Source organism: Schistocerca gregaria, chromosome X (assembly GCF_023897955.1).
Source record: "Schistocerca gregaria isolate iqSchGreg1 chromosome X, iqSchGreg1.2, whole genome shotgun sequence".
Taxonomy (NCBI): domain Eukaryota; kingdom Metazoa; phylum Arthropoda; class Insecta; order Orthoptera; family Acrididae; genus Schistocerca; species Schistocerca gregaria.
In genome coordinates, this window is record NC_064931.1 from 169,688,348 (window position 1) to 169,703,953 (window position 15,606).

Sequence of the window (15,606 nt, forward strand, 5' to 3'; positions counted from 1 at the left end):
GCTGCGTAAGTGAAAGAGTAGAATCTAAAATTGCTACTTTTCTCATAGTATACCCATATGAAGTAATATATACAAATAGACTACCTAATAAAAAAAGTGAAGCATTCAGAAGGGGAGGAGAGAACAAAACTTAATGTGTTGAGAGGATCTACGTCTCCATCCATATATATATACTCCTGAAGCCACTGTATGGTGCGTGATGGAGAGTACCCTGTACCACTACTAGTTATTTCCTTTTCTGTTCCACTTGTAAATAGATCAAGCAAAAAATTACTATCTATATGTCTCCGTATGTGCCCTGATCTCTCTAATCTTATCTTCTGGTCCTTACACAAAATGTGTGTAGGCAGCAGTAGAATCACTCAGCAGTGAGCCTTAATACTAAATACTTGCATGTTGCCTGAACCTGCTGGTATCAAATCTAGTAGCGGGCCTCTAAATTGCTTCAACGTCTTTCTTTAATATGACATGATGCAGATCCCAAACACTTTAACAGTACTCAACAACAAATCACCCTAGTCCCCTATATGCACTTTCCTCTGCAGATGAACCACCCTTCCGTAAAATTCTCCCAATAAACCAAAGTCGACCATTCACCTTCACTACTACAGTCCTTACATGCTCATTCCATTTCATATTACTTTGCAATGTTATGCCCTGATATTTAAATGATGTGACTGTCAAGCAGCACACCACTATTACTGTATCCAAACATTATGGGTTTGTTTTTCCTACTCATCTGCATTAACTTACATTTTTCCACCTTTAAAACTAGCTGCTATTTATCTCACCAACTAGAAAATTAAATAGAAATTTTGTCTAAGTCATCTTGTATCATCCTACAGTCACTCAATGACAACATCTGTCCATACACCAGAATATCATCAGCAAACAGCCACAGACTGCTACTTGCCATGTCCGCCAAATCATTTACGGGTACAGAAAATAAGAATGGTCCTATTACACTTCCCTGGGACACTCATGATGACACCCTTGTCTCTGATGAACACTCACTGGTGAGGACAATTTACTGGGCTCTGTTACTTAAGAAACCTTTGAGCCACTCACATATCGAGTACCTATCCCGTATGCTTGTGCCTTCATGAACACTTCTCAGTATAGCATTGTGTCAAATGTTTTCTGGAAATCTAATAATACTGAATGTGCCTTTTGCCATTCATCCACGGTTCACAGGATTTCATGTCAGGAAAGGATAAGTCAGTTTATTTTGATGATTACAAAACTGAGTCAAATTTACAAAGAGCCCACTTACCAGTTTAAAATTTCAGCCCCTCTGGCCTGTAAGCATGTGTTGGTTCAGCTGGGAAAGGTGTCATAAAGCTGTTGTATACTACCCTAAGGCAAACTGCTTTGCATCTTTCGTAACTGGTCCTTGATGTCCCAGACACTGGCACCAGGACAAAGTTGACATCTGGGCTGGTCCCACACATTCTATTGGGAACAGATCTGAGGATAATTCTGGCCATAGTAGTACCTCAGCACAATGCAGTCAGTTAATAAAGACATGTGTCATGTGTGGACAAGCATTGTGCTGTTGAAAAATGGCACGAGAAGAAACACATGTGGACATGTGATGTCCATAACATGCCATTGTGTCATCAGAGTTTGCTCAATCATTTCCAACCACAACCTTAAATTTGCACAGGATTGGCTCCCCACACTGTGAACCCAGGAGTATCAGCCCTGTGCCTCTCCAAAACAGCTGAAGAACAGGGTCTCTCCAGGCTACCTGCATTTATGTCAATGATGGAAATCCTGGGTAGTGCAGAACTGTAATTCATCACTGAATATAATGTGACACCATTCATCAGCAGTCCATGCTTCCAATGCTTGTCAGTCATGAAATCACTCAATGTACTGCCAGGAATGTTAATTTCCTATTCCAGCTGCTGGTAGCCTCTGACCAATGGTGTTGGATGACACAATGTTGAAGGGAGTCCATTACTTGTTTCAGGATGGCAGGTGAAGATGTGAAGAGGTTATGATGTGCTTGGTGGATATTACAGTGACTATCTCTTGTGTTGTCAGATATCATCAACCAGAATCTTGATGATGAGTATGCCTGCTGTCACATTCTCATGTGGTCCAATACCAGGACACTGTCACATCCATATGCCCCACATATATGGATATTGCACAGTTTGCCCAGGTGGCCAAATGAGGACCCACAATGAGGCCCCTTTCAAACTCTGTAAGTTGCTGATAACACAGTCTCATTAGAAGATGAAATATCTCCATGCCCTTCACAGTGAGCAGCCAACATTTCATGTTGTTCACACCCTTCATAAAACCTACCAGGCCTGGTAACAACACTACACATGAACAACACAAATGTATTCCAGTGGCTGTTCCACCTGTCGCACATAATTACAACTCTAATCATTTACATACCCACTGATGGTGTGTACATGTATGAAGTTACAATGACATCTGACCATGACCACGACTTCCGGGTGCTTCACATTTTTTTATCAGGTAGTGTAAAATGATTCATGCTTATCCTAATGTTGTAACTCTGTATTTCAGATCACTTTCCCTGACATGTGCATCTATCATGTGGGACAACAAGGGAATCTGAACAAGTGAAAAACTTTCTACTTCAATTACATTTCATCTGTTCCAGTGTCTTCAGAGCTGAATATAGTTCTACAATTCGCTGATGAGCCATAACATTATGGCTACTTACATAATAATATGTTGGCCCTTTTTGGAACCCAATACAGCAGCTATACTTCGTGGCGTGGTGTCACCAAGTCCCTATTACTTTCCCGGCGAAATGTGTGCACAAATGACAGACTGATGGTGTGTGTGAGCAAGGAACTGACATTGGATAACATCCCAGCTGTGTTCCATCAGATTCACATCGGGCAAATTTGGTGGTCAGGAAATCAGCCTGAGTTCAATATCATGCCCCTCAAACCACTGTAGCATGATTGTGGCACATGAAATGGTCAGTTATCCTGCTGGAAGGTGCCATTGCCATTGGATATGACGTCTAGTGTAGAGAGGTGCAGGTGGTCCACAGTAACATTCATGTAGTCTACAGCTGTCATGTTGCTTTCAATTATTATCCCAGGTACCACGAAAACCAAGGTGAATGTCCCCCATATCATATCACGGCCTCCACTGACCTACACCAAGGGTGCAGTGCATGTTTCAAGCATCCTTCCAGCTGGGTGATGGCATATGCTGACATGACCATCATCTTGGTGTAACCAGAAATTCGATTCATCTGACCAAGTGCCATGTTTCCTTTGCTCCACAAGAGAACAGTACTGAGGACTTGGAAAAATAGGCACCTGCCAAGGGTGCAAACACAGGGGGAGAGTAAAAAAGTCCATGAAAAAAAAGACAGCTCAAGAACTACCAAGGAGAGCTAAGCAAGTTCTGCTAACCCTCATTTTGTTATCTTCTGCCTGCAAGAAGAAGCCTTTCCCTCTGGCAATGACTATAAATGTATGCTGCTGTTAGAGTGTAATTTTGTCCCAGTATTATCATAAAGAAATGAGTACCACTGAACAGATGTCTACCATCAACATGAATTACGCGGCAACAGAGTGCTTGGCTGACACAGCTGCATCATGGGATTTTTTGCTATGGTGATATATCTAGTTACTCAAAGCAAATATATGCTATCTGACCAAAGGCTGTTTCAGCTAAAGTATATAACACAATAATACATGAAATGCAAAGTAGAGTTTACATATATCACACTATTTCATCTTGGTTACCTGTCAGAAAACACTGTAAATGAAACCTCTGAATCTTATCCTGAAAACTGTACAGCTGAATTTGCTGACAAATACCAATTGCTGGTGGTTGAATTTGAACTAGTGACCCACAGCACACCAGTCAGTGATGCTAACCTCAAGACTGGACTGTATGCACAACATCTCATGGCAATATTGGCACAGACAAGCTAGTTAACAAAACAGCTGCTTTCAGGTTCCAGCTGAAAGAACAGGTGAAAAGCAGTGATATGGCCCCCTTTTGGATATTTGTAAAGGATAGGTCAAGGAATCCTTATCCAGTCATCAAAGTAGCTTTAAGGATATTTAAAGAGAACACCAGTGATTGCAGCACACAATTTTAGATAATAAGAGAAGCTACTTAAGGTCAATTATGGTGAAAGCTGACTATCAAATTTAGATATTTTGTCAACAGAACACAGCTGCTAAGTGTGAATTTTATAACATAGTCAATGAACTTGTTTCACTCAAATGAGGAAACTGCAAATTAAAATTGTAACCCTTTTTATTTTATTTCTGATTAGTAATTTAAGCACAATTAAAATAGGGGTGTTCAATAAGTAATGCAACATATTTTTTCTGAAAACAGATTGAAGTATGCCATATTATTCCCCACTCTTTTGGCTACAAAATTCTATTTTTCAACATAATCCCTGTTCAATGTGATGGTCTTATGCCACCTTACTGGGAGGGCCTGTATGCTCAAATGGGACAACTCTAATGGTTGACATCAGAGCCAACATATTGCTGCGGTAATAACTTCCCCATCATTCACATACTGCTTCCTGTGGAGTGCATCCTTCATTAGGCCAAACCGATGGAAGGTACAAGATCCGGGCTGTAAGATGGATGAAGAAGAACAGTGCAATGAAATTTGTGAGCTGCTCTCAGGTGCACACATTTGTGTGAGGCCTTGGTTATCATGGAGAAAGAGATGTTTGTTTCCATTTTTGTGGCAATGAACACACTGAAGTCACTTCTTCAATTTCCTGAGGATAACACAACACAATTCTGAGGCAATTGTTGCAAACATGAGGGAGGACATCACTCTTGTTTCTGGTTCAAAGTGATGAACCCATGTCATCAAAGTGACCTGTGACGATGTTCGACAAAAAGTTGTCATTATCAAACCTTGTAATGCACAAGCAATTCTGTACACATGGTCCTTCATTGCTCTTTATGGTCTTCTGTTAGGTGGCAAGGAACCCAGTGGGCACACACCTTTGAGTACTCCAGCTGGTGGGCAAGTGTGTCACCACTACCAACAGAGACATCCAGTTGTGCAGCAAGGTGTTGTATTGTGATCCACCGATCACCTCATGAGAGTGTCCTCGTGTTCCAGTATTGCATAAGTCACAGCTGTGTGCAGCCAGCCACCACGTTGGAGATCACACAGGTTTGCACAACCTTGCTGCAATGATGACAACGCCTTGCCCAATGACTCACCATGCTTTTGTTCACTGCCAGGTCTCCACAGACATTCATCAAGTGCATATGAATATCTGTGATGCTCTGGGTTTCCACCAAAACAAACTGAATGACAGCTCTCTGCTTGGAATGAACCTCTGTTGCAGGTCCCATTTTGAAGGCTATGCACAGCACCGCAACTTATCAGAACTTCCTGAAACTATAGGGACTGAAGCCCAAATATTCCATGATGTCCCACAACAAGTTCTGAATTTTTCAACCAAAATTGGCTGAGGAAAAAAATGGGTTGTATTACTAGTTGGAGGCCCCTTGTAGTTTATGAGAAACAAAATGTATTATATATCATACTGAAAACAGTGTGCAACAATTGTCATAAATAATAAAATTTAGATTTTTTACTCGCAGGTTTTCAGAAAATTTATACAATGTTTAATTTATTTACTGCATTGATACTTTTAATTTGCTGTATGTAATATTTTATATTATCAATATGGTTAATTTAAGGAGTTTTTCAGTAATGTTCCATTTTTATTAAACTATACTTACAAGAGTATCTGTGTAGGGAAAACTGCAGGAAAATAATTTAATGGCAGAGGAGGTTGGCATGCTGGCAAGGGGGAGGGTGGGATGGTGGGGAGGGGGTTTGGGGGGGTCAGGGGAATGGAGTGGGGTGTCACGACTTTGGCAGTTTTATCAGCAGTTCAGTATCACCTTAGCATGACTCTGATCCAGAGCCCAGTCTCTATGATGCCATGCCAACTGCAACCATATTTGACAATGCTGTCAGATCATCAAGGGAACATACAGGCAATGTCTGCTGCAGAGCCCCACGTTCAACAATTTATGTTGAACGGTGTGCTCTGAAACACTTGTGCCTACACCAGCATTGTACTTTGTTATCAGCTCTACCACAGATCACTATCTATCCGGCATCACAGAGTGGACAATCCTTCAACCTCCATGTCCTGTAATGATGCATAGACATCCAACACTTTGTTGCCTATTGATGATTTCACTATTCTTCAACCATTTTCCATAGATGCTCACAAGTGTAGCATGAGAATAGCCAATGAGCTCGGCCATTTCTTTGATTCTCATTCCTTGGTGCCAGCCTGTAACAATGTACACTTTGTTAAAATCATTTGTGTGTTAGTGGGTTTCCCCATTTGTGGCCCTTATCATTTCTAGAATGATTCCATAATTGTCTCTGCTTCATTTATATATTTTCTTTGGCATGTGACTTGCTTGCATCACCACCAGGTAGTATTCAGTCTCATGGTGCCAATGGTGAAAATGCTTTTGCTCATCATTGTTTATACACTACAATAAAGTTGAGGTACATACTTGTTTAAAATTTTACAGAATAAAGACTTAAATATATGTACAAAGCTCATTTATTTTTAAATTGTTTCAAACCCAAGAAGCCGAAGAGGCACCATCTCAGTCTTTATTCATTTCTCACATCCGCCTCTAAAACAAAAGTTTTATTTTGATTCAAAAGGCACTGTTGCTTACAGATTATGAAATGGTTGTTACGTTTGTGGGCAAGCAATGACATGAATAAAATGTTACTTGCAGGCATACAGTTGCCTGTGGTGTTTTTTATAACATAGAAGACCACTGCACCATGTAGACTCACTGCCTGATATATGTGGGGCCTTATCAGTCCAAACACAGACTGGGAACAGGGCTCATTGAAAACCCCCCCAATGACTAAACTAATTCTCTCACAGTACACTGCACATGAATTATTTTAATCCTATCATCCAAACCCAAGCTGGTATTACACAAAGACTCTGTCGAACTAGGGTACACAGGCATACTATGACACACATTTTAAAACATCCAGATCTTTGAAGAACCTTACTCTCAGGTCCATATTATGTAGCAGCAATGAAGCTTAAAATCAAGTGTGCCCCACAAACCTCATACAGGGAGGTCAGAAATCCCCATTACAAACTTTTACAACTTGTATAGGGGACTCAATACATAGTAATTTGAAGAGGAACCCATGTTCAGATGCGTACTGCTTCTGTTGTATGACAGTTTCAATTCAGATGTTTAACTCATACACTTCTGCTTGAGGAATTGAATTACGCATGACACAGTGCTATTATTAGGTAGCAATTTAAGAGGAATTGTAACAAAACATTCATTTACCACCTAAGGACATTTGATTGTATTAACACTTAAACACTGAACATTACCTGTTTACATTATTCCAAAACAAAGAAGAACCTATAGCATACTCTATGTACAGAACATAAAATTTGCCTAGAGGTGATGTTGTCATTACTGAAGGTTATTCAAAACAAATATTTCACCAGGCAAGTAACATGTGATGTTGCCCAATCCTGCATGAAAATATTGGTGTGGACACAGTTGCATTTTTGCAAAGTTGGAATCACATGTTGCACAAGGAGGTCCTTATGTTATGCAGATGCCAGTGTATACCTTATAGGCCTGTGAGGTGTCATCCTCAAAGAAAAACAGACTGAGAATGAAGGAGCTTATAAAATCCCATCACTCAGTCACATAAGTTGTGTGTAATGGATGTTCCTGCAGAACTCCATATGTGACAATTCTGGACATATACAACACTGTGCAGAGTAAAATCTGCTATGTCCACCTTAAGGATATTACTTGGCCACGTGTCACCCAGTTCCATCTGTGCCAAAAACTGATGGACAAAGTCATGAAGTTGTAGCCTTTCTTGAGGCTTCATTTGATGCACATTCTGAATACTGTAAAGACACCAGTGTAAAATACATCACAAAATCTTTTTAACTGTTTCCCAGGACAGAGAGAATTCCCATGACACAGCTTGAGCACTGGTTGCAGAATCTGAAGCACATGCTGCATGGCAGGTTATAGCTACAACAACTTCATCAATAACTGCTGTGGGAATGAGTTGCCTCCCTCTCCCTCCTGCACCACGTTACTCATCTGTTTCTTCAAATTTCTTGATCATATTTTATAGCCCATTTATTAACATCAGGCCTCTTTGCAGTTGTTTCTGTTGATGATATTCCCACAATGCAGTGCTGCTATTGCTGGTGTTCTGATAAAACAACTTTACCAGCAGCACATGATCTTTCTTCTCAACAGTCATTACATTCCGTATGCAAAACTTAACCCTTTATACCTACAGTCACTTCACAAAGAAGTCAACACGCATTGCCCAGTGACAAACAGCATACTGACATTGAAACAGGGAACATTACACATGCATTCTGATTGCTTACAGCACCATATTTTCACCTTGTGGCAGAAAGTGGAACTATTATCTTTTTCAGCGTACTTCATAAGTGCACTCATTAATTAACATAACTATTTTGATGTCACCATCCTGCGATGTATATGGCATGCACTGTATCACTCTGAACTCTTATGTTTAAATGGAACCACCTAGTATTTCCTATGCAGGTGGTAAGCGCAACACTTTAAGAGCTACTTGAGCATGTGCAGTCCTTCCCGAATTTTTAATAGGGGATTGAAAAAGCATTGCTCCACCAATTATGAAATACCCCATTACCTAAATACATTTTAAAAGGGTGAGGAGAGCATTTCTTTAATTCTCTTGCTATGAGCTCCTGTAGCATACTGTAATCAACTATCATGACCAGGTAACATGAGAAGCTGCAGACAAAACAAATTCAAGCTCCAACATGCAGAAGGGACTACTGTAAGCTTCGTGATTGGTAGAATAAAACTCCCAACAATCCATTTCTACAAACACTTTGCATTATTGAAAAACTGGATCCTAACTAGCAGGGGCAGTGACCATGGCAAAATGTTCCACCATTTTCTAGATTTCCATTGGCATTACAGCAGAAACTTGGTAACTTCTCTAAATGGAGTGGTTAAGAACTGTTTCTCTTCTTAATAACTCAACAATATTTTGTCTTTGCAATCCTTAAGGCTTTTTTTTCCCAACAGCTTACTTATCTTGAATCCAGACAGAGCTGGGAAACTACCTTTGATTGCAAAGAGGCACTCGAAAGTGCAACAGAAATGACTTTAGCCTTGTCTAAATCACTCTGAACAATTTGCTACTTCAGTAATCTACAATAAACTGTAGCTAGTTGCTGAATAAGTTGTTTTGCATGAACTCTGTATAATTGTAGAAGTAATTCATTATACCTAGCTGCCTTTGCTCTGGTGGCCAAATTTTATCTAATTTTTCCACCAGAGTTTCTTTTTAAGGTTTAGCTTACCACTAATAAGTTCCACATCATTACATATTTTCATCCACACAAGACATATTGAAGGCTTCACAGCATCAGAATACTTAAGAGCTTCAAGGAACCACGTAAAGGAAGACTTTACATATTGGCACCAATCATTAACTCCAGAATCTTTGTACTTCAGTGGTCAACAAGAAAATGATATCAGACATTAGTAATACAGCACATAAACATTTTTTAAGTTACAGATAATATTTTATCAGCAGGCTGCTCTCCACCAGCAAAATATCTCCACTTAAAATGCTCTATATCTGAGAAATCTCATTCCTTAACAAGTACAACTTTGAAAGACATTCTCCAAATTATAAAGAATATGAACTTTCCCTCTTATTTAACCTCAGTGGTGTACCTAGCTACATAATAAAAAAGGTTGGTAATGAGATAAAATTTGTGTGTGATACAATCAAATGTTCCATAAGTTAGTGTCCTGGGATCTGTCATCACACAGATTCATTTATTTATACTGTATGTTTTCCGACTGCTTTTGGTTATCTGAAAATCACCAGATCTTGTGTAGGATGCATCTTCTGCAGTTTATATGCCTGTTACACATGGGCCACAATGTATGTGTTGTCTTCCTTGAAAGCAACTCCTTATTAACAGCAAATCAGTTTGGCATCCATAAGAAAATAATTCAAACACTGAAGTTCTCTCTTCATTTAATGATCTGAAACAGTGTGAGTCAATCTAAAATATTATCCTTCTAGTCTTTTTATGAATCCAACAATAGCCTTTGAACTAGTAAATTAATATTTGCTCTTACATAACTGAATATATATATTACAAGATGTGTCTACAATCAGTTTTTCCAATCCTGTCTGTCAAATGTAATGCATCTGATGGAAATAACAACACCTGATGGAAGAATAACTCCTTCAAATAAATTATCCATTACCTAAGGAGTACCACAAGGCTCAATGCTACATTTAATACTCTACATTCTGTTAGTAATGATCTCCCCGGAAACCTACCATCAACAGTACTAGTGTTACTTGTTGATAATGCAGCCTTTTTCTCACCTAACATTTCACAATGGCAGAAAAGAAAGGACCTAGACAAAAGCAAATGAAATGCCCTTGTACTGGCTGAATGATAACAACCTTTTGTTGAACATGAATAAAACAATCAATATGAGCAGAACTACCTTGATGATCTTCTGCTCATCAAAGCACAATCTATCATATTTTGTACCTAGCACGACTAATTTACACGAATAAACATGTAGAATGTCAGTGCAGTCAACAAAATTTAAGACATGTAATTACTATTTTATATGCAATGTCTACATACCTTAACTTCATAATCACTGTCATTTGTTGAATGAAGTTCAATGATAACTGCTGCACCATACTGTGGCTTTAATAGATCTGTGAACCCCATAGTTTGGAGAACATTCACAATGGTAACATCATGGGCAGAAAACATGAGAAATTTTGGAGACACAGTTCTTGAAGTATTACTTTGTGACTGCATTTTCTCTACAATGTGTTTCACTAAAGGACCTGAAAAATTTAAAATTATTTTAGAATATCTTACATAATTATTGCACAACTGCTAACATCAGTCAGAGAAGCAAAAGACAAACCTCCATTAAGACGTTTCATGGTCTGACTTTCGGAAAACAAAGCCAAACTTCTGGCAGCCAGTGTCCTTAATTTATCTGGATAATAACCAGCAGTCCAAGCAGGAAGCTGCAGTTTACGTTTTTCCTGTAAAAGATAAAAACTGACAAGCAACACACTAAGCATTTCATCAAATGAGAATGTTACAAAAAACAGTGTGCTATCAGTGCCATATAATATTATTCTTAGAAAGTCATAAAAGTGTCTATGAGTGGTAATTTAAAAGTAGTTAATCACTAGCCAGTGGAAATTTAAGAACGAAAAATTATTCAGGTTTCAAATAATGGAAGGAGTATAGATAACATCTACAGTATAGTTGAGGAATTGAGTGATCAATAGCCATGTTCCCAAATTAATGATGGGAACCTCTGGTGGTCAAGTACAGAAGACTTGCACTATTCACAGGAGAACTTCTCACAGTGTGCATTATAGGATAGCCTTGTAGCATATCGGATGAAGCCTGTGAGTCCAAGCAGTTACTACAAAGCCCACATTGGCAAACAGGACTGCATTGTGGTATGATTTTTCAACATCCAGTCACTTGTAGTTAGTTATAACTGGCAGTGTTGACATTGGCAGTTTTATGCAAAATTTTAGCCAACTTTTGAGAGAATGTATCTATGTGTGCTGATAAGTTTCTTCTGTCATAAAATAGTACCCCTAAACATCTGTAAACAGTGTTATGTAAGCTTCAACTGTAGCCTAGTTTACAAGTTGGATTCCAGTTTAAGGAAATTTGCCCCTTAGGCAATGTATATGTATTTTTATCTGCACTTATTGCTAATGTCACATCCCTGCAACAACACTGCTTCTTTGTATGTGCAGGGTTTTATTTTCTTCAAGCTTCTGTTCACAGCCCCAGAGACCACTTTCAAGTTATCATCAGCATAAGCCAGAATTCAATCTGCTTAATCAGTGCCATCATACAATTCTAGCAGTGTCTCAGTTATCAAGGTCAAGAAAATCTGTCTACATCATTGAGCCCTATAGCCAGCTCTTGGCAATCTTTTTTAATTGCCTTGTGCTGTCAAGTAAGCCATTTGCTGTACAATCTTACAGAAGTCCATGAAAGTTAAATGAAATAGCTCCCCACAAGACATACAGGATTATCATCACAGCAACTTCCTTTACTGATTTTTCTGGAGTTCCCTTTCCAGCAAGAAATGAAACTTTGCTACTCACTTTTTTTGACCTGTCACTAACCTGTGTAGAACATGAGCATATATAGTGCCCATATTGATAAAAAGAAAAAGGAACTTTCTATATCATTTCATTGTTTTTCATATTGAGCCAACATAGCTTCACAGCATAACAAAACAATCCATTTCTATCATATTCAAGTTACATTGTACAGTTCATTTCATTTTCTTAATTTTTCTCCAGTATTGCTGTCAATTTTTTTCCTGTCTCTAGCATTTCTATAGTGTTACATGTAGATAGTATCCACACTTCCCTTTCCTTGCACCACTTATTGGAAAGCACCGTATAATTTGACATCAAATATCTCCTCATTTCAGTTTTTTCTGAAGTTTTGCTTATTGTGCCTGTTACTGTGAACAGTACCACATGTTTTTGTGCCATGGTTGCAAAGCCAGGCAAACAAGTGTGGCTTTAATATATATTGTTACTGTAAAGGGTGTGTGCATGTTCCACAAATGTTGCCACTTGACGTAGCCAGTCTGACAGTCACACCACATACATTTTGTTTAGATCAACTGTATTCCATTTTGATATAATAAATTGTTTGAAAGATATAAACACTCTTTAACAACAACAGGCTTTTGTAAATGCAGAATTTCTGCTACAGATTGAATTCACTAAGGGATACCGTACAAACATTACCAATACTGTTCCCAATTTTAAAATGGCAGAGGTGTCACTGAAATCCAGCATTATAAAAAGTGAAAGAAGCTGTTCTCTATACATAACTTCACTGAAAACTGGCTTGCTCATAAAAACTTCTCTGGATTAATATCTGTTAATTTTTAGCTGCTTTGTGGGAGGCATGAGAAAATAAACAGATATGAAATAGTACATTTCTTCACATCCTGTATCTACTTCCTTTGATAATCATGAATGCAGTGATTCTAAAACAGTTTACTTGAATAAATAAAACTGACTGCCTCATCACCATAAATGTCATCATATCTACTGTGAAGAATAACAAGAAGTCTAACAGAGTGCTTGGATCATTTCCTGGTTGACACTTGTGTCCAGATGGCGAATCATCAAAACTGTGATTAACTGGATGAAAATCATTTTCTTCCCTGTCAAATTTGTGACTAAACTGTAATTTCTTTCTAAACATTTAACTATCACTGTCTCAGTCTTTGAATTCACATGAACTATCAATTACATCTCTTGTTGAAACATAGAACTGTGGTTTACACCTGTTAACATTGATAGCTTAGGACTGTTGCTTTCAGAATATGAATAGTAGTTATCACTTACATCAACATTGAATAATTCATCCCCACCATCAATCAGCATCTTTATGACCTCTTCCTCAGTGAAACTATGAAACCTTTGTCATTTTCTTTGTAGCACAAATGATGACAAAAGCCTTTTTACCAAATCCTGATGAATATTAAGACACGAAATGAAACTAAATGCAGAAAAATGAGATCACAACAGACAAATTACAGGAAGAGAACTCTGTGACCAGAACTGTAAAAAGCTAATGAGGTGTGTAACAGAAAATCTGCTGTACATTTAAACTTACTAACAGCACACTGGTACCAGAGTTGTGGCATAGCTATACTTTTGATTAGCACTGAAGGATCAGCATGGATGCCCAAGTTAAGCCATCAACTGTGCTGAATGAGAACCCAGAGGCCACACACAAACTCATCAATAGCACCTGGGAAGCAGTTGAGCATAACAAGTTAACTTGTCAATAGCAGTCAAAGAGTTAACCAATCAGCAAGAACTTTATGTGGCTGACTCCATAAATCATATTTAAGTTGCCCATTTAGAAAATGCTCCAGCATTTCTTCTTAGTTCCTCAAATCTTTGTCCTATGTACCTGGTTACAGTATTGGTATGTATTTTGTCTTGTGTACCTCTGATCCTTCCTAGTAAATGCTGACGGCTCAGGGTGGAAGAAACTATTTTGCAATGTGCACTCCATGCAATTTTATCCATAGTGCAATGGAAGTGAGATCATGGTTGTAATTTAATAATTCACAAGAGTAATTTGTTTCAACCACATGTGTAATGTTTGTCACCTTAAAATATGATCACATTAAAACTGATGTGTTCACTACACCTCTCCATACAATATTTTATTATACAATCAAATCATCTGCACCCATCTATTATTCTGAACTTCTCAGTCTCCAACTACTGGTAGCTTACTCCAAACTCACCTCCACAAGTTTTCCAATCTTCTGTCATTTTATTCCTGCCTTGGAATACCATTGTTCAACTAGATCCACTCCACATTCAGTGAACCCCCTTGTCAACCCCTTGTAACATGCAGCCCTTCACCTTATTCACTTCTTCCATCAACAACATCTATCAAAATTCCCTCCAAATGCTTCAAAAAATCTACAAGCCAAATAAATCCAGAACGCTGGTGTCAACCTATCCACTATTAACAATGATGCCACAGAAGTTTTTTTCCTATTCCAAAGGTCTAAATTCAGTGATGCTGGGTTAGTCAAACATCTATTCCCCTTTGCAGGATCTGTATAGTGGAAACAATTTCCTTCTGAACCTTACCTTTCTATAATACCTCTGTCCAAGCATTACCATCTTACAATCTCACCCAACCAGCTCTGATTACCTTCCAGTTATTCCTTACCTCCAACTTGATCTCAACTTCCTTTCCCAGGTCTCTTCTTGAGAACATAAACCTCTTAGTGGAGGAAAGAACAGTTTCACAATTGTAAAAGAGATTCTGATTTGATTATCAGCCATGCAGACAAAGATTCTGCCATTATCATGAAGAACTACACTGATTACCTGACAGAAGGTATAGGTCAACTGTCTGACGCTCTCACCTAAAGGCCCAACAACAGTTGTCCCATCTTAGAAGTTCATCATAAACTCTAATACCATTGCAAATTCCACAGCAGATTCTCCCTCCTCATCTAAGATATCTCCATGCACAGTCACTTTTTATGTGCTTCCTAAAATTCGTAAATCTAACCATCCTAGATTGTTCCATGGTAATTACTGTGCACCCATAAAAGTAATCTTTGCTCTAGTTGCCCAACACTTCCAATCCACTGACCACAGCTTAATTTTCTATATCAAGGCAAGGACACAAATCACTTCTTTCATCACTTCTCCAATCCTCACTCTATTATGAGCTGGATTCTTGCTTATCACATTTTACAACATTTGCCCACACATCAATGTCCCTCATGGCCATTACATTATCACCACTAAGCAACATTTGGTGAGCTAATATCTGATGGTCTAATATCTCTGGCAGACGTACGTCCATGAAGCTCTTGATAAGTTACGTGATTAAAATTGAAATAAGAGGTAATTTAGTTAATATTACATTTTAGACTAGTGCATTTACTTCTT

The 15,606-nt window shown here is 38.4% G+C and overlaps 1 protein-coding gene across 8 annotated transcripts in view; it reads right to left on the reverse strand.

The window, feature by feature from the left end:
• LOC126299039 (lysosomal acid phosphatase-like) overlaps positions 1–15,606 on the reverse strand; it is a 612,830-nt gene that overhangs the window by 450,996 nt on the left and 146,228 nt on the right. For 2 of the 8 annotated variants that reach the window (XM_049990687.1, XM_049990681.1), the window contains exons 5-6: positions 11,031–11,154; positions 10,736–10,947 (exon numbers count right to left, since the gene is read on the reverse strand). The exons of 5 other annotated variants lie outside the window; for them this stretch is intronic. In XM_049990687.1, coding sequence (XP_049846644.1) covers positions 10,736–10,947; positions 11,031–11,154 — 336 coding nt within the window. The remainder of the gene's footprint in view (positions 1–10,735; positions 10,948–11,030; positions 11,155–15,606) is intronic. One more of the 8 variants, XM_049990686.1, reaches the window with a different exon arrangement.